This window comes from Panthera onca, chromosome F2 (assembly GCF_046562875.1).
Source record: "Panthera onca isolate mPanOnc1 chromosome F2, mPanOnc1 haplotype 2, whole genome shotgun sequence".
In the NCBI taxonomy this organism is placed as follows: Eukaryota; Metazoa; Chordata; class Mammalia; order Carnivora; family Felidae; genus Panthera; species Panthera onca.
The window spans coordinates 35,180,662-35,204,058 of NC_138356.1; the positions used below are offsets into that span (position 1 = coordinate 35,180,662).

Below are 23,397 nucleotides of genomic sequence, written 5' to 3' on the forward strand. Positions count from 1 at the left end.
TCTTTTTCCCAGTTGTCCTCAAATGGATTCAGGCCAGGAAGAGCACCAATGGGAGATCAGAAAGAGGCAGGAGAGTGGAAATCTGTGTATTTACTCCCTGATCAAATGATCCTCACAAAACAGCTCTCCCAGCCTTCAAGTCCTCCTGCCTTTCTCTTTTCAGGCCTAGGAGAGGTGCCTGCGCCCTGTCCTTTTTAACCTCAGGATATTACACTATCCCATCTGATTTCCCTATATTCTTAATAAGTACTTCTGTTAGAGGCAGTTAGTTAGGTTCTAAAAGGATTCCTGGAGGCCAGCAAAGAAGTCATAGTCAGCTATCAGGAAAGGCAGAGGCCTGTCCTGGCAGCACTCCAAAATAAAGCTACAAGAAACCAGAAGGCCCAAGATGGCTGACAAAGTAGACCAGAACCGCCTGACCAAATAAGGAAGAAAAGACACCAAACCCTGCTTCTAAGAAATTCTAGCCCAAGTAATGAATATTCCACCCTCTTGTTAACAACTGCTGATAAAAGATAAAACCCAAAAGCCCAGGGACACAGCTCGCTCTCTCTCTCTCTATCTCTCTCTCTCTCTCTCTCTCTCTCTCTCTCTCTCACCAGCTCTCACATCCCAAGAGTGTACTTTGTAGTACACTTTAGCAAACTTTCCTAGTTTGTGTCGCCTAGTCCCCTGTGTTGTGTATGTCATTGAATTTTCTCTTGTGAGGAAACCTTTAGCAACATCTTTGGAATGGGCTGGGTGGAGGCCTGGGGTCTCCCCAGTCCACTAGCCAACACTACCCTCATTACATTTTTCTCATATTACCCAGGTAGCACATGGTATCTCTCCTTTGACTGATAAAGAAGGAAATATTGAAATAATTGTTATAGGATTACAGAGATACAGAGATACAGAAATAGATTGTCAAACTAGAAGTATAGAGAGAATTAATGAACAAAATTGAGCACAGGTAATGAGGATATAGAACTACTATCGCGGGAATAATGACAGAAAGGGAAGGACAATAAAGATAATAACAAAATATTAAATATTAATTGAATAGTCATGATGGTGGCATGATATGGGAATTAGAAAAGAATGAAAACTTAGTTAAATAGGGATGTCAACAACTGAAGAGGGGTGAGTTTGAGTCACTGATAAAGTTATTTTCTCATACACAAAATAGAAAAGAAAGATCTCTAAATTACAGCAGACAAACAGAATTTTAGGTTGTTTTATATTAATTATATTCATGGAGAAATGCCCAGTAGGCACGTTGAGATGCAACAGGTATTACAGATACAGGTCAGAAATGGAGAGAAATTTAGTAGTATTCCAAATAATGGTGATATCATGTCAGTAGAGTTGAGTTCTCAGGTAATGGAGTTACCTAAAGCTTAGATCAGAGAGTTGAGGACAAATCCTTGGGAAAGGCTCCCACTGACTCAGCATGAGAAGAAAGAGGGGGTAGTAAAAGAAATGGAGATAGTTGGAAAGGACCTATAAACTAAAAATTAACAAAGATGCTATTTCAGTGCTGAATAGTTTACCCATATTGTTCAAATTAATTTGTTACAATCAATAGTTAATTATCTGTTATAATCAAAATATTACATGATTACTGCATATTTTTCTTTTGGAAAAAGAAAAATATACTATTTTTCTGGTCATATTTCAAGACCACTTAAAAAAAAATCTCTGCTGCTTTGACTAAGAAAAGATTTTCACTACCTGACCCTAGAGCTATTCAGTAGGGACTATGCATCTACAGTTCCAAGGAGGGAGTTGGATTGTAGATCAGAGCAGTGCAATTATATTCTGCAGAGGACAAATTTCTCTATGTAGGTTGATACTGATTTTATTTTTCTTCATTTAACTGAGAATTGATATTCACAAACAATATATTTTTAAATTCTACAGAGAAAAGAAAATACATTAAAGTAGAAAAAAAATGTGTCTAAAGGTCTGAGACCAAATCCTAGTCTTGTTCATGTAAGCTACAAGACATGGCAGGAGAGTCACTTCAGACTTTTTGAACTGCAATTGGGTTATGTCATCTACCTCACAAAATAGTAAAACCTAAATGGGAGTAATTATACATATAAGGAGCTCCGAGGTCGCCACTCTATTGTATCAACAAGTAAAAAGCTGTAATATCAACAACTCTATTTGTATCCATGAAAGAGGAGAGGTCAAAGAGCAAACATCAGCCTGCAAAATTAGAAAGACTGGTAAATACATGGTGACAAGCTTACCAGAGCAGAAACTCAGGAGTAGAAACCATCTAGGGAACCAGTGTGTGGCTAGAAAAAGCTGTATTCTGACAAATTGTTGGAAACCCAGTATAGACAACTCAGAGTTAAAATCTCCAAGACAACCCAGTCTTAGTGGGACTCCCCACAATACTGTGAAATCCAAAAGCACAGAGAACATAAAGCAGGATAAATGCCAAACAAGCAAACAAGTGACAACAACAACAAAACTATACATTGTCAACTGTGACTAATATGCTACAGGCTGTAATGATTAAAGTAGACAGCATGTAAGAATGTAAAGAAATGCAAGCAGAGAGATGAGATTCCTAAGAAAGAAACAAAGAGGGGCACTCGGGTGGATTAGTCAACTGAGCGTCCAACTCTTGACTTTAGTTCAGGTCATGATTCCATGGTTCCTGGGATCAAGCCTGCATCTGTGCTGTCAGTGTAGAGCCTGCTTGGGATTCTCTTTCTTCCTGTCTCTCTGTGCCCCTCTCCCACTTGCACATTCCCTCTCTCTCTCTCTCTCTCTCTCTCTCTCTCAAATAAGTAAACTTAAAGAAAAAAGAAACAAAGGGAAATGTTAGAGGTCAAAAACACTGCATTAATCAAGCATGCCTTTGATGGGCTTATTAGCACACTTAATATGGCTGAGGAAAGAATCTCTGAGCTTGAAAATATCTCATTAAAAAATCTCTAAACGTGAAGAGCCAAGAGGGCAAAGAGCAAAAACAACAGAAGAGAATATTCAGGGACAACTACAAAAGGAATAATCAGAAGGAGAAGAAAGAGAAAAGAACAGAAGAAATACTCGAAGCAACAATGACCAAGAGTTTCCCCAAAGTAATGTCAGACAATAAACCTGAGATCCAGAGCCTCAGGGAACACCAAGCAGGATAAATGCCAAAACAAAATAAAACAAAACAGAACAACAACAAACCCCTACATGTTGGCATTTTGTTTTCAAATTACAAAATTTAAAGATAAAGAAAAAAATTCTGAAAGAATCCAGAGAGGGGGAAAAAACATCTTACATATAGAGTAACAAAAGATTTCATCTGATTTCTCAGATACCATGTAAGCAAGAAGAGTGGAATGAAATATTTAGTGTTGAGAGAAAAAGAACACCAGCCTAGAATTCTGTGCCCTGGGATTTACCTTTCAAAAGTGATGGAAAAATAAAGACTTTCTCAATTTGTTCCTGGTATAGGTAGGTGCCTTGCAATAAGTGTGAAAAAAAATTCTTCAGACAGAAAGGAAATGATATAGGTCAGAAACTAAGATCTACACAGAAGAAAGAAAGAAGATCAGAGAAGGAATAAATAAGACAAAAACTTTTAAATTTTCTTCTTCTTACTTGATCTTACAGATAACAGTTTGTCCAAAATAATATCAACACTGTATTTGACTATTATGCTTATGAACATATATTCTTATATCTATCTATCTATCTATCTATCTATCTATCTATCATCTATCTATCTATCTACCTACCTATAAGTATCTTAGCTATATTAGATGAAAAATGGATAAGAAGGAGGAATTAGGAAATTAAGTTAGAATATCTGAAAGCATCAATCAAAAATCTCTAGGAGCTAATAATAGAGCAAGGTTGCAGAGTAAAAGGTTAATATAAAAAGTCAATTGCTTTTCTATATACCAACAGTGAACAAGTGAAATTTGAAATTAAAACACAAAACTATTTATGTTAGCACCCCTAAAAATTATTTAGGTATAAATCTGCCATAATACATATAAGATGCATGTGAAGAAAACTACAATGTTCTGATGAATAAAAATAAAGAATTAAATAAATGTAGACATATTCCATGTTTAGGATAGGAAGTTTCAATATTGCCAAGATGTCAGTTCTTCCCAACCTGATAAATAGATTCAGTGCAATCCCAATCAAATTCTTAGCAAGTTATGTTACAGATGTCAACAAGTTCACCCTAAAATTTATATGAAGAAGAAAAAGACACCAGAATAGCCAAAACAATACTGAAGGAGACGAACAAATTTGGAGGATTGATAATATGCAACTTCAAGACTTACTATAAACCTACAATAATTAAGACACTGTGGTATTAGTGAAAGAACAGATACACAAATAGATCAAGGGAACAGAATAGAGAGTCCAGAAATACAGCCTCATAAATGTGGCCAACTGATTTTTGACAAAGGAACAAAGGCAACACAATGAAATAAATACAGTCTTTTCAACAAATAGTGATAGAACAGCTAGATAGCCACATGCAAAAAGTAAATCTAGACACAGACCTTACACCCTTCACAAAAATTAACTCAAAATAGGTCACAGACCTAAATGTTAAACGCAAAATGATAAAAACTCCTACATGATAGCATAGGAGAAAAGTAGGTGACCTTGGGTACAGTGATGACTTTTTAGATACAACACCAAGACACAATCTATGAAAGGAATAATTAATAGGCTGTACCTTACTAAAATTAAAAGCTTCTGCTCTACAAAGGATAATATCAAGATAATGGGAATACAAGCCACAGACTGGGAGGAAGTACTTGCAAAAGATGCATCTGATGAGGGTCTGCTTTCTAAAATATACAAAGAACTCTTAAATCTCAACAGAAAGGAAACAAACAACCTGGACCAAAACAAATGAACCAAAAACCTTAACAGACACCTCACCAAAGAAGATGCTGCAAATAAACATATGAAAAGATACTCCACATCATATTTCATCAGGGATATGCAAATTAAAACAACAATGAAATACCACTATACACCTAGTAGAATGACCAAAATCTAGAACACTGACACCACCAAATGCTGGCAAGGATGGAGAGCAACAGGAACACTCATTCATTGCTTCAGGGAATGCGAAATGGTGAGCCACTTTGGAAGATCATTTGGTGGTTTCTTACTAAACTAAATATACTCTTAGCCTTGTGGTATTTACCCAAAGGAATTATGCCCAAAAGGTATACCCACACAAAACCCTGAACAGAGGTGTTAATAGTAGCTTTTTTCATAATTGCCAAAACTTGAAAGGAATAAGATGTTCTTTAGTAGGTGAATAGATGAATGAACTGTGTATATCCACACAATGGAAAATTATTCAGTGCTAAAAATAAATGAGCTATCAAGTCATGAACAGACATGGAAGAACCTTAAATGCATATTACTAAGGGAGAGAAACCAATCTGAGAATGTTATGTACTGTATAATTCTAATTATATCCCATTCTGAAAAAGACACAACCATAGAGACCTTAAAAAATTAGTGGTTGCCAGGAGTGGTAGTAGGAGAAGGAAAGTGAATAGGCAGAGCACAGAGGATGTTTAGGGCAGTAAAAATAGTCTGTTGTATGATGTTATAATGATGAATAAATGTCATTATTCATCTGTGTCCAAATATTTAGAATGTACAACATCAAGAATGAACTGTAATGTAAATTACAGAGTTTAGGTGATCATTACATGTCAATTTAAGTTCATCCTTGCTAAAAAATTATACTATGCTGATGAGTGATGTTGATGATGAGGGAAAGTATACATGTGTGGGGGCAGGGAATTATGGGAAGTCTCTGTACCTTCCTCTCATTTTTATTTTAACCTAAAATTGCTCTGAAAAATAAAGTCTCCAAAAAAAGTAATTGGGGCACAACAGTTGTGATTCAAGAAAGCAAGGGACAATCTGAGGTCAGTGAAAGTTGTGGGAGGATAGGAATGCGGCATGGAAGGTTAAGGAAAGATATAGGATATAAGTAAGATATAGAAGGTACAGGAAATAAACTTCGTGCATGTCAAAAAGTTACTGAATAGTTACCATGTTTTATTTACTGTTTTATTTTTATTTACATGATCAGATTACATCTGTACATGAAAATAGAGCTATGCTGTAAAGAGGGAATAAATTATTATAGTTATTTAAGGGAAAGGATCACAGAAATAAGTATAAAGCCATTTAGGATAATTTGTTGCTCTCATTTAACACATAGATTTCAAACTCTTAAATTTTTGAAAAATCTGGAAGTGCAGCCAATTAAAGAAAATTAATATTAAAAGGAATATCTGTATTTATCCTTTTTCAACATTCACAAGTTATCTTTTCCTTACCTATTCTGCACCTGGTTCTGAGCATACAGAGGTAGTACAGAGAAGTGACTGAGCCAGCTCAGGCTCAGAAGCCAAACTGCCTACTTTCCAATATTGGCTCTGCTCCTTACCAGCTGTGTGATCTTGGAAAATTTCCTTAGCCTTCTGAGTCTAATTTTCATCGTTTAAAAAATGAATACATTAGGGGTGCCTGGGTGGCTCAATCAGTTAAGGATCCCACTTTGGCCCAGGTCATGATCTCTCAGTCCATGAATTCGAGCCCCACGTCGGGCTCTGTGCTGACAGTTCAGAGCCTGGAGCCTGCTTTGGACTCTGTGTCTGCCTCTCTCTCTGACCCTCCTGCTCACACTCCCATCTCATTTTCTCTCTCAAAAATAAATAAACATTAACAATTTTTGTTAAATGAATATGTTAACAGACTCATGTCATAGTGTTTTTATGGGTATTCATTCAGTGAGCTAATATTTGTAGAGCCTTGAGTATGGTTCCTAGTATCAGAAAACATTTTCTGTCTTTATTAAGCAGAATAAGACAAAATAGACTGATGCTGCAAGATCAATGTGTATATAAAATGTCTGTTTTTGTACACTATGGTCAATAACTGTAAAACCATAATTTCAAAGAAAACTATACTCATATTCCTGTGAAAAAAATAAACATTTACTTGAACAACTGCATAATTCAAACGTTTTAAATTCCATAGCTCCCATTGACCTGCAATGGAAACTTGTGCAGTTGACCAGATTTACCCAGTCCCAGACTTCTGTTCATATTGATACAGGTGAAGTGTCTCTCCATTGCAGGTGTTCCACATTTGCTGACAGTTTACTTCCTCTTCAACAAATCCATCCCTCCCTGCTCCCTTTGAGTCAACAGTTTTGGGAGCCAATATTCTTCCTTTCCATGTCTAAAGATCAGTAATTAAAAGAAAACATAACAACAAAAATGACCTTATTTTGTTCTGGCTTGCAAATTTTTTCTCCCTTAACACGATAAATCTTTAAAGTGTTCTTTTGAGATTCTTGACAGGTTGTGAAAACACATAGTAATAAATTCTTTGAAGTTGGCTGTATGTGCTGCTCAAAGTTCCTCCATCAGATTTCCTTCCTTAGTGTGCTGTTTTCCTCGAGCGTTATTGGATTCTTCCCATTTGCTCAAGCAACAAACAACCTCAATGTTTTATTCAATGTGCTTTCACATTTCAATTTATCCCAGGTTCTTTGTGATAGTGCTTTCTTACTGTATACTGTTTCTTTCTTTGGAAGCATGTGAATTTAAACTTCCAATTATTTGAGGTGTATCTGATCATAGTTATACTCTGAAGACAAAGCACCATTCCCCGCCCCCCCCCACGCCCCAAAGGACTACGTTTGACCATGAAACATGTTCCTTCAGTGACTGGTGTATTTCTCAGAGATTAGTGACAGCTGTAGGATACCACTAAGAGGATACCACTTAGAGTATCACAGATCTGAAGATTGTGCTTCTCTTTGACTTGTTGATGGCAAAAAAATGCAAGTACATTTAGGCATAATTCAAGAACTATGCTTGTCCCCAATAAATTCTTCATTGAACGCAATTCAGAGGATGGCTGAAGGCTAAAGTTTTTAGCTTGGTTCTGCCAGTTGAGAGAGATAATCATGATATTTGCCACTTTAATATGTAAAATCTTTAAATACTTTAAGAGGTCCTTATCTGTCCTGATCAAAGATTGTATTTTAGCATTTTTCTTATGGTCAGTTTAGTTCAACAGACATTTGTTAACACGTACTATGGGTTTGGTACTGAGATAAATAAGAAATTGTCTTGGCTTTGCAGAAGACAATGATGTGGTAGAGACGGCTGGAAGTGCAGCTGATAGTTTCAGTTTGATGGTGTGATTAGGGTGATTAAACAAGCACAGCTCACTGTGGGAACAAAAAGTCAGAGCATCAGGCCCTACTTTGAGAATGGGAATTGAACTTCCTCCGTTTAAGTAGAACTCCTGTGCTAAGTTCCTAACTTAGCTAACTCCTGTGAACACTGTGCTAAGTGTTCATCACATGATATCATCTGAAAAGAATGATCAAAACTATGGTGGTATATAGCTGTCTTAACTCTGTTTTTCATTAATTAAAAATAATGTTTACATTTACTTAGTGTCCTTGTCAATTATTATGACCATAATTTACTTCTCTTTTATAAGCTTGTCATTTGTATGGAAACTGTGTGTATGTGCGTGTATGTGTGTATTAATACTGGAAATCAATTCTTACTTATTTTTAACTGGCTTAGTTAACTGGTTTATTTTTTCCCCCAAACAGTTGTTCAAGAAACTGCTTTTACCCGTCTTCAGAAATATATTTGCATAAATCAAACTGGACAAAATATACAGCTAACTATATTATTGAAAATCAGAAAATGTTTATTGAAGGTTTTAGTAAACCTTCACTGTAATACATTCTGGATGATGATAATTCCTTAAAGAGGTGACAAAGACTTTACTCAACCAAATAAAGAAACACGTACACACACATATACATATACACATTGTTTTCAGGTAAATTTATGTGTTTAATTATTTTCTCAAAGGGTTTTCTTTATATACAGTAATCAATATTTCATCTAACAAGAATGGATGTGTCAATTTCTTCTATTAGCCATTAGATAAACAAAAGGCCTTTATAGCAGACTAATTACATTTTACCAAGACAAGCAAATTTTCCAAGCTTTATACTTTACTTCTAAGAGAGTTTAATAGATGTTTATATGACATAATTTACGAATATTTAACAAATTCAACAAGCCTGAAAATATGACTCCCAAGGTCAAAGAAAATTAGATGTAAAATATTTAAGAGGAACAGAGAGGCAAGTAAAGGAGGAAATATATCAATTTAAAAAATCTGGATACTGTAATTTTTAAATTTAAATTATACAAATATCATATCTTAGTAATACTCTTTTATACCACATAGTATATCATATAAAATATTTCTGTTATTGTATATTAATGTTAATCATTTTTACTCTAGCTTATGGGATAATTATTATAAATTTTTAGGGCTAAAAAAGAAATAATAGCAAAGTATATGGGGGCTTGATAATATAAATGAATCTGTAGACCTGGGGTTGACAAACTCAAGCCCTTGGTAAAATCTGACTATAGCCTTTTTGTGGATAAAGTTTTATTAGAATATAACCACACCCATTTGTTATACACTGTGACTGCTTTTACTCCACAGTGGCAGAGTTGAATACTTGTGACAGAGACTATGTGGCCTGAAAAACTGAAAATGTTTGCTTCCTAGTCATTACAGAAAAAGTTTGCCAACCTCTCCCTCAAAGTGAAAACTAAAGAACTGACTAAAATTTAATAAATCATTATCTATGTTATAAATTCACTGTTGATTTGACAATAAAATAAAGAATTCACAGTATGTTTAGAAGATATCATTAATAAAAAAGATTATATTAAATATCTACAGAAAATATTGAGTACTTTAGAAAGAATAAAATAAAATTTGTTGTGATACTTTTTGGAAAACATTATGTGTGTTCATTAAAAGATATTAGAGAAGGGGAGCCTGGATGGCTTAGTTGAGTAAGTGTCCAACTTTGGCTCAGGTCATGATCTCACCGTTCATGAGTTTGAGCCCCGTGTCGGGTTCTGTGCTGACAGCTCAGAACCTGGAGCCTGCTTTGGATTGTCTCCCTCTCTCTCTGAGTCTCTGACCCTCCCCCACTCAAACTCTATCTTTCTCTCGAAAATAAATAAACATTAAAAAATTTTTAAATGTGTTAGAGAAGACTTAAATACAGTTACACTATATTTAGTGGACAGAAATATTCAATATTTTAAGGATACACGTCTCACAAAATGACTCATAGGTTTCATGCAATTTCAGTGAAAAAATTCAAGTAATTTCCTTGTGGAACTTCACAAGGTGGTGCTAAAAATTATACTAAAGAGCAAAAGGCTAAGAATCGCTAGATACATGGGGTGCCTGGTGGGTCAGTTTGTTAAGCCTCTGACTCTTTTTTTTTTCTTTTTTTTTTTTAAAGTCTGACTCTTGATTTCAGCTCAGGTCATGATCTCACAGTTTGTGGGATTGAGCCCACATGGGGCTCTGTGCCGACATGGAGCCTGTTTGGGATTCTCTCTATCTCTCCTCCATCTCTCAAAGATAAATAAATAAACATAAAAAAAGAATAGCCAGATATTCCTGAAGAAGACCCTTGGGGAAGAGGTACAGATATCAAGACTATATAATTGCTATAGTGCTTTTATAATGATTGATAGTGCCTCAGAGATGAACATATGGGCAGCCAGAGTTCAAAAATTAGATCCACATATGTAATCACTCTGGAGGTAAAACTGTGTCATGAAAAACAGTGGGGAGGGTGGTGAGATGATTCATTAATATGAACTAAGGCAATCAGTTATCTGTGTGAATAGAATAGATGAAACTACATGTTTACTTCATATCCTACATAAAAATCAATTTGGGATCACAAGCTTAATTATAAAAGGAATTTGATGAAATATTTTTAAAAAGCATGTGGCAGGATTTCTTCATGATGTCATGACAGCAATAGAATAGTATACTTATAGAAGTATACTATAAGGATATTTGTTTAAAATCAAGAAAGGGATCTGGGTGGCTTAGTCAGTTAAGTACCTGAATTCAGCTCAATTCATTATCTGATGGTTTGTAAGTTTGAGCCCCACATCAAGCTCTCCGCTGTCAGAGCAGAGCCCACTTTGGAACCCCATCCCTTCTCTCTCTGCCCCTCCCCCATTCTCTCTCTCTGTATCTCTCTCTCTCTCTCTCTCTCTCTCTCTCACATACACACACACACAATAAATAAATAAACTTAAAAAAATAAATAAAATAAAGTTTTAACTGGACCACTTTCTTACACCAAACACAAAAATAAATTCAAATGGATGAAAAAACCTAAATGTGAGGCAGGAAACCATGAAAATCCTAGAGGGGAATACAGGCAGCAACCTCTTTGATAGTGGCCTAGCAACTTCTTACTAGTTGTGTTTGCTGAAGCAATGGAAGCAAAGCAAAAATGAATTATTGGGACTTCATCTAGATAAAAAGCTTCTGCACAACAAAGGAAACAGTCAAAAAAACTAAAAGGCAACCTATGGAATGGGAGAAGATATTTGCAAATGGTATATTTGATAAAGGGTTAGTATCCAAACTATAAATAACTTATCAAACTCAATACCCCAAAACAAATAATCCAGTTAAGAAATCAGAAGACATGAAGATACATTTTTCCAAAGAAGACATACAGATGGTTATCAGACACATGAAAAGATGCTCAACATCACTCATCATCAGGGAAATACAAATCAAAACCACAATGAGATACTTCACAACTGTCAGAATGGCTAAAATTAACAATACAAGAAACAACAGGTGTTGGCGAAGATGGGGAAAAAGAGAATCCCTCTTACACTGTTGGTGGGAATGCAAACTGGTGCAGCCACTCTGAAAAACAGTGTAGAGCTTCCTCAAAAAGTTAAAAATAGAACTACCCTATGGTCCAGCAATTGCACTACTAAGTATATACCCAAAAGATATAAAAATACTGATTCGAAGTGACACATGCATCCCATTATTTTTATATTCTTACTATTCATTGAGAAGTTTAAAAAGTGGGCTTTCCACTGATCATAGTAGAAAGTGTAGTTAAGAACATTATATTCTTTAATGGTGAATAAGGAAATATCCCAAACTGCAGTTCAAAATACTTATTTTAACTATAAGCAAAAATGTAAATATTAAATCATTTCACATTGAGATTAGACTGACACAGTTATTTCACTTTATATCTAAGCTTATTCAACTGAATCTTCTTTATAAGAACATATTAAACTCAGAATAAATGGATATATGAACCATTGAATTCAGTGTTTGTGGATAAAATGTTCTATTTTGAATATAAAGTCAGAAAGCATTGTTTTTGGTTTATTAAAAAGTTTGCTATACAAAGTGACCAAAAATATTAATTTTTCACATAAAATTCAAATCACACCAGACCAATTAATTTAAAAATGAGTAAACCATATAACACATGAAGGATATCAATCCATTAGGAGCTTTAGATTTTATAACTGCAATAGCTAATGAACATCTGATGAGCACTTATGTATGAATACCTATAAAGTACACATTTCAGCATATGCTCCATTAACTTTTTACTAAACTTTACATGCTAATTTTTTAAAGTTTATGATTATTTAAAATAGATGCTAGCTTTTTCTTTAGTTGACATTGTATTCCATATTATAATATGGCAGTACTTTTAGTTCTTAGTGCTTACTCTTAAATTATTGGGAATATGACATTCATTGTTATATTTTCTGCAGTATAATATCAATTCTACAGTATAATATCAATATTTTTTGCAGTATAATGTCAATTTCACCAAATGGCATGCTGGAATGATTATTTCTAGGGGTTGAATTGTGCACTCTTATATATCAGAGAGATTAATTTCTCTCTTTTAATAAGAAAATAAAAAGATGTCAGATAATAATAATGATATGAAAAATAATTTTTCTCACTTCTAACTAGTCAGCAATACTTATCGAGCACCAACAATGTTTAGAAAATTGTGAAATATATTTTATTTGTCCAAATGTTATTTTTTAATTAATTGGTTCAATCTTTGAATTACATTTCTGATTAAATTATACCTTCATTATTTCCAAATTAGATTCATGAAAGTGCTGAATTGTGCTGGGTGACTTCTTCAGATTTCAGGGTAGTCATTTAGGACCTTTTGAGGACATAGAATAAAAGGTTATATCTCTTTAGCAAAAAGTCAGCAGTCCAAATGTAACAGAACAGGAAAAGGAAACTGTCGTTCCAGTCAATGCTGAAGGTATCGTATGAGTTGGTCTCTCTCAAACATAAAAAAGATTAATGCAGAAGGGAATGCTTGGGCTATATCTGAGATTCAGTTCATGGTTATCAGCTGATATCAGCACTGTGCTCATGTGCTAATAATATGCAGTCTGGGCTGTTCAGGGGACCTTATATTGTAGGTACTGTGACACTTATACAGGAACATGTTTCCTATGAGTTCTTCAGGTACTATTTTTCTTTGTCAACCCACTCCTTTCCTGCACTCCTAAATATATCTTTTATATGAACTAGAAAATGTATAGTTTTTAAAAGATTTTTAAAAATTTAATTGACCAAGAAAACTAAACAGGACACACGAACACATATGGCATATATAACTTGCAAATAGCAACAAATGCTAAGTACTTACATTATTCTTATTAATATCTGATATGTATGAATAGTTCAGGAATTAGAAATTCTGTTATTAATACATTAATATTCATTGGCTTGCTTATCATATCTATCTATCTACAGAAAAAGAAAGAGAAAAAGAGATAGAATATATTTATATTTATATTTATATTTATATTTATATTTATATTTATATTTAAATATACCTTGGATGTTACTAATTCCTTCCTTGTGTTAAAAGGCTGCCATCTAATTTTTTTCCATTATTTTTGGACAGTAAAGACAGTAAAAACTACGATAAGGCTCTTCAGAATATTTTTCTTATTATAGATACTAATTTATGTAAAACTTTGTGGACTATCTTGCCAAAATCTCTACCCTTCCTTTATCTTCTATGAGAAAGGTTTGGATGTCATTGTCCAATTGATGATTCTGAATGATTTGGGATGATAAGGGCAAGCCAACAAAGTCCAAACAATACAAACAGAAGTAGATTTTATTTTAGAGAAACAGTCCCTTTAGTTTGTTGAATCTCAGTCTGCTTTTGACCAGGATGAGTAGTTTGCATCAGAACAATCTCCTTGCTAGAACACTATAAAATCTGGATCAAAGCAACCAACCAAACAACGGTCTGAAGATATTTGAGAGCAACCAGGGAACCAGGATTTGAAGGGTAATGATTCAAGAAAGAAAGGAAATAGCATTATTTTGAGCCAGACATTCCATGTTGCTTTCCTTTGACGCAACTGCCAATTTGTAATTATCATAAGGATGAATAAACAGAAAGCAGTGGATCAGAACTTCAGGAATCTCAGAGTACCAGAGTGATATAATTTTGAGTTCAGTCTACATAGACAATCAAGACTTGAAGGGGCAAGATACTGGGAAAAGAAAATCAGAGGAAAGGTACCTTGATATGCCTTTCTTTTCTTTAGGGCATTTGCTTATTCCTAAGAGTTATGGACCAAGAGGCTAAAAATCTATAAAAATCTGAATGTCAGTACCAGTAGGATGGATGGATGGATGGATAGATGGAAGGATGCGTGGATGGATGGATGGATAGATAGATGATGGTTAGATGATGGATAGATAGATAATAAGCTAATAAGGAATTGACTTGGTCAGTTATGGAGACTGGCAAGTCCAAAATCTGTCAAATCAGTATCTAGTTTGAGTTTAAATGCTGGAAGATGCTGTAAAGTTAGGAATAACTGTTGTGTATGGAGATCAGATTGAAGGCCGCTGAATGGAGAATTTTCCTAACCTCTCTTACTTGGTTATGGATCAGTCTTTTGTTCTATTCAGGCCTTCAGCTGATTGGGTGAAGCCTGCCACAGTATAAAAGGCAATATGCTTTATTCTGTGTACTAATCTAAATGTTCAACTCATCCAAAACACCCAGGATAATATTTTACCAATTTATTTGGGTACTCTATAACCCAGTCAAGTTGACATAAAATTAATCATCACAGAACCCAAGTAAAAGTATGCAGCTAAAAATCCAACAAGAACTGTCTTCAGTCTCATAGCATTTGACAGAGAGCAATTAAGAGTTCTGTGTCTAGGAGCACCTGGGTGGCTCAGTTGGTTAAATGTCCAACTCTTGGTTTTGGCTCACGTCATGATCCTCATGGTTTCCTGAGTTCAAGCCCCGCACTGCACTGAGCCAGGGCTCTGCACTGGCAGCGTGGAGCCTGCTTGGGATTCTCTGTTTCCCTCTCTCTCTTTCCCTCCCCACTCATACTGTCTCTGTTTCTCTCAAAATAAATACATAAACTTAAAAAAAAAAGAGCTCTGTGTCTATCAAGGATAAGAACTTCTGATAAACATGTTAGTCTATCAATAGAAACCCAGAACTAAATCCAGCCTCAGACACCTCAGTTCCTGATTGGATCATGTTAATTTGCTTCTACACTCACTACTTAACTGTAAGTTGAAAAGTAAAGCATCTCAGAGAAAGATATCGTCTACAGCAACAACAGTTTTTCATCCTCAATGTTCAGCACTAAATAAAAAGGAATAAATGACACACAAAAATAGACAAATAGCAAATAATAAGAAGGAAAATTTAAACCTAAATATGTCTATAATTACATTATATATAAGCAGACTAAGTATTTTAACTAATAAACAAAGATTGTCAGAGTAGATAAAATAACCTCCTATATGCTGACACACCTTATTACAAATATACCAGAAGTTGCTAAGTAAAATAATGGAAGATGATAAACCAGATCACACTAACCCAAAGAAAGCTGGTGTTGCTCTTCTAATAGTAAGAAAGTAGACTTAATTGCAAGAACATTATTAAAACTAAAGAGAGAGAATTATTGTGAAATAACATGCACTGAAACTTATTACTTCAAAACATATAAAGTAAACATTGGTAGAACAGGAAAGAAAGGGAAGAAAGAGAGAGAGAGAGAGAGAAATGAAAAGAAAGAAAGAAAGAGAAAGAAAGAAAGAAAGAAAGAAAGAAAGAAAGAAAGAAAGAAAAAGAAAGAAGAAAAAGAAAGAAAGAAAGAAAGAAAGAAAGAAAGAAAGAAAGAAAGAAAGAGAGAGAGAGAAAGGAAGGAAGGAAGGAAGGAAGGAAGGAAGAAAGACAGAAAGAAGGAAAGAAAGAAGAAAGAAGCAAACAAATCCAACACTATAGTAGGTGATTTTAATAGGACTGTTAGTGCACAGTCTGATGGCAGGGCTCAAACCCACACCGGTGAGATCATGATCTGAGCCGAAATTCGGAGTCAGAAGCTTAACCGACTGAACCACCAAAGGCACCCCTACAACAGAACTTTTAGAAGTTAAGAATATTTGGGTAGAATTGTACTAGTCTTAAAGTGGCATCAGATGATGATTATATTTAACCCAGGCTCCTTTGCTGCTGAAAATCTTCCTATATTAGAAGGAAACATTCATTTATCTTCAAAGTTTTAAGATAGTGATATAACATTATTAATATTTTTAGAATGGCCTTACTTATGAGACTATTGCATGTTATAGAGCAAAACAAAGAGCACATAATTTATTAGAAATCAGGGGGGAAACTTGGGTGATCCAGGTAGCTTTAGAAAAGAGATAGGAGTTAAACTGGGTCTTAAGCTGGGTAGAATTCAAATAAGCAGTCAGTGTGTTAGGTCTTTCAAATAAGTGTTTCATGTGAATTACTGAGGATGTGGAAATTCCCTGAGAAAAAACCACTCTGTTTTGGAGGAAATAAAGACAATTTCTTCTACTTTTCTGATCCATTATGATATTTGGACTCTTCTTGCCAAAATGCATGAGGGTCATAATAGTACGCTTTATTTAGACAAATTTTAAAGAGGAATTTATTGACTATATCTACAAATTGACTTGATTTATAGGTTTTACTTAGGGATTGCATAGCTTTTCATATATTCTTCAAATATCAATTATTTTCCTGTAATTGGAAATGTCTTCCTCTTTGGCTCAGCATATAGGTTTGGTATCAATGTACTCAGGGAATTTCTGTTGAGGCAGACAGGCCAGTCTCTCAACTAGTGGGTTGAGTTAGGTCCCAATTAGACTGTCCTCACATTCAGGTTAGTTCCTGCTTTTACCTTTTAGATATCACAATATACCCCTAATATGACCAAAATCCTCCATAAGCATGTAAGAGATTATGAAATGTGACATTTTCATATCACTTTCTTATTGTACAACATTATTTGGTTATGAGAATGTACTTTCTACATAAGCCATTTAAGTCATAGGGGAAATGTAATTTTTTTCTGAGACATAGACATCCTGGAGAATCTCATGAAAGCTATAGAAAGTCATTCAAGGAAATAAATGGAAATTTACAAATAATCACAAACTATGGCATGAGATATTAGGAGTTCAAGAATCTTCTAAAAGTCCATCCTTGGACTAAATTTATGAACCCCTATCTAGAGAGGCTTTGTATTTTCTATCTGCCTCTTCAGCCCCATAGGGAGAAAAAAATATGTTCCACAGGGTTAAGAACATGATGTTTCCTTGGTTTAAAAATAGCAATTCTAATTTTAGTTATTGATCTTATTTAATGTGTAAATGCCTGAAAGCTAGACACATTGGAAAAATAAAACAAGGAGAACAAAAATTATACCTGTAGAGGTCTCCTGTTTTTAAAAAAAGTTCATTTGTGTAAAATACAGTTTGAAACAAACCTCAACAATGTTTTTATATAAAAGAAATCTTAATGGATTTGCCAACTCATATTATTCAGCACCAAATGTTTGGGTCATGTATTATTAAAGAAGTGTAAAAATTTTTAATCATGAGAATATATCATTTCCCAATAAATGTAATTAGCAATTTATTTTCCAGTAAAATAACAGGAGAATTTAGAAGTGAGAGAAATAGCTCCTTTTGTGCACTTCCAACATCTATCTACAGCAAAATAGGATTATTTACCTAACCTTAATGAGTGTTTCCCCCAAAACTGAGAAACATTGAGCTGTATATCATTTAAATAGCTTTGTAATGTTGCCAGATTTCAAAATTACTATATTCATTAAAATTTTCAGAAAATACAGAGAGGTATTAAGTAGAAAATGATAGTTGTCTGCACTTTCATCATTCAGAGATAACTATACACATCTAATATATATCATTTAAGATATTTCATATACTGGGTCACCTGGGTGGCTTAGTCAGTTGGGCATTTGACTTTGGCTTAGATCATGATCTCACAGATGGTGGGTTCAAGCCCAGCATTGGGTTCTGTGCTAATAGCTCAGAGCCTGGAGCCTGCTTTGGATTCTGTGTCTCCTTCTCTCTCTCTGCCCCTTCTTCTGTCTCTGTCTCTCTGTCTCTTAAAAATAAAACAAATATTAGAAAAAATTTTAAAAACAAGATGTTTCATATATCAATATAAAGATACCAAGAGAGAGAACGCAGGTGTGGAAAATAACACAGCATGTTGTTTTGAATCTATTTTAAACGTCTTTTAAAATGTCCAAAACTTAAAATTTAATACAAACTCACTCTGTAATTGAAAGAAAATAGAGTTTTAAGGAAAAGGTAATAAGTCTTTTTTGTCATTTTACTTCCACCTTTCCCCTGAATAGCCTGGTATTTGCACTTGTACAACTTTCTCTGAGCTAACATAAACATATAAACAATTATATAAATTTATATAGATTACCATTTTTGTAACTGTTCAGTTTATTAAAATTTTCAACATATTTTCACTGCTATTTGTCTTTTTTTCACTATAAGTATTCATAAAGGGTAAGGTACATAGATGTCATTAATTTTAAACAGTATGTAAAAATTTAGATTGAGTTGAATACACACATACACACACATTAACTGGTGGCTTTTTAAAAATACTCCAGTTGGAGGTTATTAAAATGTGCTGCATTGTTTTATAAGTACATTCTTAAGAATGCATTTCTACAAGGTAGATCCTAAGAGATATGTTCCTGGATAAAGCATTTCATATATCCTTTGTTAATTTTAGTAAACATTGCCAGATTATTTCCCATTTTAAAAGGTTTTACAGTTTCTTGAGTTATATAAGAAAAGTATTGCCCCAGTCTCATAGGTTAGAGTACTTTAATATTTTCAGTCTCATAGATGAATAAACATTTCTCTGTTTAATAGTAAGATTGAGAATGTTTCTTTTGTGTGTGGTTTATTTAGTTATTCTCTTCTGGAAAATATTTTTTTTTAATAATTTGCCATTTTCTATAATTATTTTTAATCTATTTTTTGTAAATGTGTATTTATTTTGAGAGAGTGAGAGTGCACGTGAGTGGGGGTAGGTGAGAAAGAAAGAGAGGGAATCCCAAGAAGTGTGGAGCCTAACTCAGAGCTTGATCTCACAACCATGAGCCAAAGTCAGGAGTTAGAGGCTTAACCAACTGAACCACCCAGGTGCCCAAAGTCAAATTATAGGTGTTTATTAGATATTATTAGGGACATAGTAGATTTCATCACTTTATTTTTGTGTCATTGTGTTTTCTTTTTCCATCCATAATGTTCTTATTTCTATGTTACTAAATTTGCAATTTTAACTAAGAAAAGCTATATATTTTTTTTGTCTTTCCTAGTTCCAAAGTATATTCTCAGTATTTTTTTTTAAATCTTCCTGCTCTTCTCTTTGGAATTACTGTTCTAAAAGTATTTTAAATCTATTTTATTTTAAAGGTATCTCATGTTAGTTACTTTATAATTATTTTATAATTATTATATATCAATAAATTTTATTTACATTTATTATCAACAATGTACATTTTTTATCAACTGTTTTGTATTCCTCTTTGGATTCACTATTGTTCTAAGTGAAATTCATCTTTTTAAATTTGTTTCACATGATGTCAAAAATTAACTTGATGCTTATTTTTCCTCACTCTATATTCCTATTTTAAGTTAATAGAATTCTAGTTTGAAATTTTTTTTGAGTACTTTGAAGGTGACCATAGTTATATAATGGAATGGAAGTGTAAATATTAGTAATTTTTAAAAATAATTCAGCTATACAATAATTCAGTGTAAACAATGTTTACATACATACAGTGTGTAAAGGGTATTAGAAATGTAATATTTTCCTAATAATATTAAGGAGTTTGATGATATTGGTTAATGCATCAAGAAAGAAAGCCTTAAGAATATTATTCAAAGTTGTGGAGGACTTTTGCTTTCATAAGAGCTTATTAGGTAATTCAAACTAAGTCTTATCCTAAAAACAATTAGAAAACCTGGAAAAATGTATGTAAAAACTATCTACTTGAATTTTCTGATGTCTAACAAGATAATGAAGGGGGACGTGGAGGAGAAAGACTAATGGTCTACACCAAAACCTGAGCAGGAATGCAAGATACAAATATACATCGAGATGTTGTGTATTACTTCATTTCTAAGACTCACCTCTTCACTATTCTGGAAAATTTAGTGCCATTATCACTTAATGTAATAATTACTCCTCTCCCATTATTTTTGGTTTCTTCTGGAAATCGTAGTAGCTGTATGATGAATGGTCTCCATCTATCTTCCATATCTTTTAAAATCTCATTTCAGATTCCTTCTGAATGATTATTCTGAATGATTTTTCTCATATTTTATCCATTTCATGAATTGTTTCTTTAGTTTTAATCAATGTGTCCATTGAGTTTTTTTAATAACTCTTTATTACTTTAAAAAGCTTAATTTTGTTCTTTTGCAAAATGCCTTTTTGCTTCCATAATGTCATTCTCTGGTTTCATGATCTAATATATTAATTGTATATAGTTTCTTTATGTTGTTCATTTTTTAAAGTTCTTTGTTGACTTACCATTGTAGGGTTTTTTTTTCACTTGTGAGGCTTATAATTTTTTACTGTGATTTTGTTATTAGCAGGGATTGCTTCCTATGTGAGTTCCTTTTTTCCTCAATTCATACCTAAGGTTTTAAATTTATACTTTCCTGGATCTTAGCTGTTTTTCTAGTTGTGTAACAGAATTTACAGTAATCTTTTAGCTTTGAGTCCTGTACTATTTGTAAATGTATACTCTGCACTCACACAGTTTATAGACCTAGAATCTTGATTTTATGACAGCTGTTCCCAGTTCCACAGCTGGATTAGTGGTTAAAGTTTTTGTTGCCTCCATTTCACATATAGGTGATCCTCCAAGTTCCTAGACTTTATGCTAGAAGGCCCAATTCCAGTTCCTCACCTTCCATGGTTCTAAGTCTCATCTCCTATTCCCACATGTATGACAAACCCTGGAATTCACCCCCTTTGGCCTTTATTCTAGTCTGATATCACTGTGAACCACTTTGCTTCAGCAGTGACTGTTTAAAATCCCTCTTTATTTCTGGACTTGCAGATTAAATCTCAGCTATCCATTCAACTAAAAAGATAACTGTTCAGCCTTTCTATGGATCTGAAATGTAGGAGCAGATGTCCTCTCATATCATCTTAACCATATAGACCTGATGTTTTCCCTAAGAAGCTTCTCAGTTTCATAAATATATATTATCTATGATAAGTATCTATCTATCTATCTATCTATAATATATATCTTATTTACAATTAAGTACTCTAGAGTAACATTTTGGCATGCTAAATATTTATCTTTTACATAATAAATTAGGACATCCTACATGTGTATATATATATATATGCCAGTGATTTATATATTGCATAACACTATATTCATTTTCATTATTACTACCAACATATGAGGATAATAAAATAAGCAGAAGACCAAGTATATAAATTCTATTTCCTCACTCTTTCAACAAATATTTATTGAATGGCTACTATGTTCCAAGCATTATTCTATGTACTTAAAATGAATCAGTGGGTAAAACAGAAGATCTATTCTTACAGTTATTTTCTTCATGCTAGTGAGAAAATGGGAATTTTTTCTTGCCCTGGGAAGGTAACATTGGGCAGAAGTATGACACCCATGCAAGACTGTTTAGATCCCCTTTTTTCATAGACTCGGAGTTTGACCTGCAATCAGTGCTTTTGCAGACTCTTCTAGACTGCTTCTGTCACAATCACTGGTATTTTTATGTTGATGAATGATAATGAAGTTTAATTTGCCTCCATATTTTTATAGCTTCGACAATGGAGTACCTTTGGAACCCTGGAAGTTACAGCTCAGACTGAATCAGACACAAAGGAGTACTCAGTGATCACAGAAGAAGATTGTGAAATTCTTAAAATCCCAGCAAAGGATTATGTGAGGTTAAAATCGGTATGATCATATCTAATCTATATTAACACAATAGATGTATAAATTCAAGCTAAGTTTTGCCTCTAGACATAAGATGTCCACATTTCTTTTATTTTTTTAATATAACTTGACTTGGAGACAATAAAAATGTGGTTTATTTGGTGAACATTACTTAAGTTTCTGATGATGATGGGTAGTTGAAGTAGAAAGAAAGGTCTCTATGAATATATTTTATGTGTATTTTGAGCACTTTTGGTTTTTCATGAATTTTAAATCCATTCATTTATGCATCCATTTATTCATATATTCATTCAACAAGCATGTTTTGGTTGTCAACAGCATGTCATGTGTTAGGGATACCAGACAATCATACAGACAGATCTCTAAATCTGTACAGTCCACCTGAAAAAAAAACAGTTGGGAATAATTGGCATGCTATTTTATCGCTTTAATAGACATTCAAAACCCAGAGTTGCATGAATAGGTGATCACAACTTAATTCTGATCCCCTAATTCTGCTACATTAAGATAATTTATTTACTTCAAGTTTACCAACTTACTCTCCTTAAGTCAAATACAAAATGTTCGCTTTTTTGATTTCTCCTCACCTGATGGCAGAGAAAGTTTGTATAAATGACTTCATCAAAAGGCCCCCATTGTTCTGCTCTGCCAGCTTTTCTTGAAAGGGTCTAAGTCTGGTGCTGGTGCAATAAGGCACTGGCATCGGCTACAGTTGGGTTCTTTGGTTGGAGGGAGATGGTGAGTCATCCGTCTTCTTGACTTAGGTCTCTAAAAATAGTCAGGATTTCTTTTGATATAGTGGTCTCAGTGTCAGTGGTACAGACAACTATCTCAGAATTCAACTTCCTTCCAAATCCCTGAATTCAGAGTCACTCACTTCTAACAATATTTGGTATGTTTTATTTTCAAAATATAAGTATCAATTATTTGATATTATCACGTACAACTTTCAAGTTTAGTCTGGATTATGACAAGATTTTTAAGAAATGCAAAAATATTTATGGAAGTCTAAAAATATTATGAAAGGTGGGTAAATATAATTTTAGTAGCACACCAGAAGACTAAAATTTCAATATGGTTATGTGGTCTTGGAATGATGCTCCTATAA

General features: G+C 33.7%; 1 protein-coding gene across 5 annotated transcripts in view; it reads left to right on the forward strand.

Moving 5' to 3' along the window:
• CNBD1 (cyclic nucleotide binding domain containing 1) overlaps nucleotides 1–23,397 on the forward strand; it is a 456,861-nt gene that overhangs the window by 282,221 nt on the left and 151,243 nt on the right. For all 5 annotated transcript variants that reach the window (XR_013553368.2, XM_078441451.2, XM_078441452.2 and 2 more), the window contains one exon: nucleotides 22,152–22,289. Coding sequence is in view for 4 of the 5 variants with exons in the window: in XM_078441451.2 (XP_078297577.2) it covers nucleotides 22,152–22,289 (138 nt within the window). In the remaining variant the exon portion in view is untranslated. The remainder of the gene's footprint in view (nucleotides 1–22,151; nucleotides 22,290–23,397) is intronic.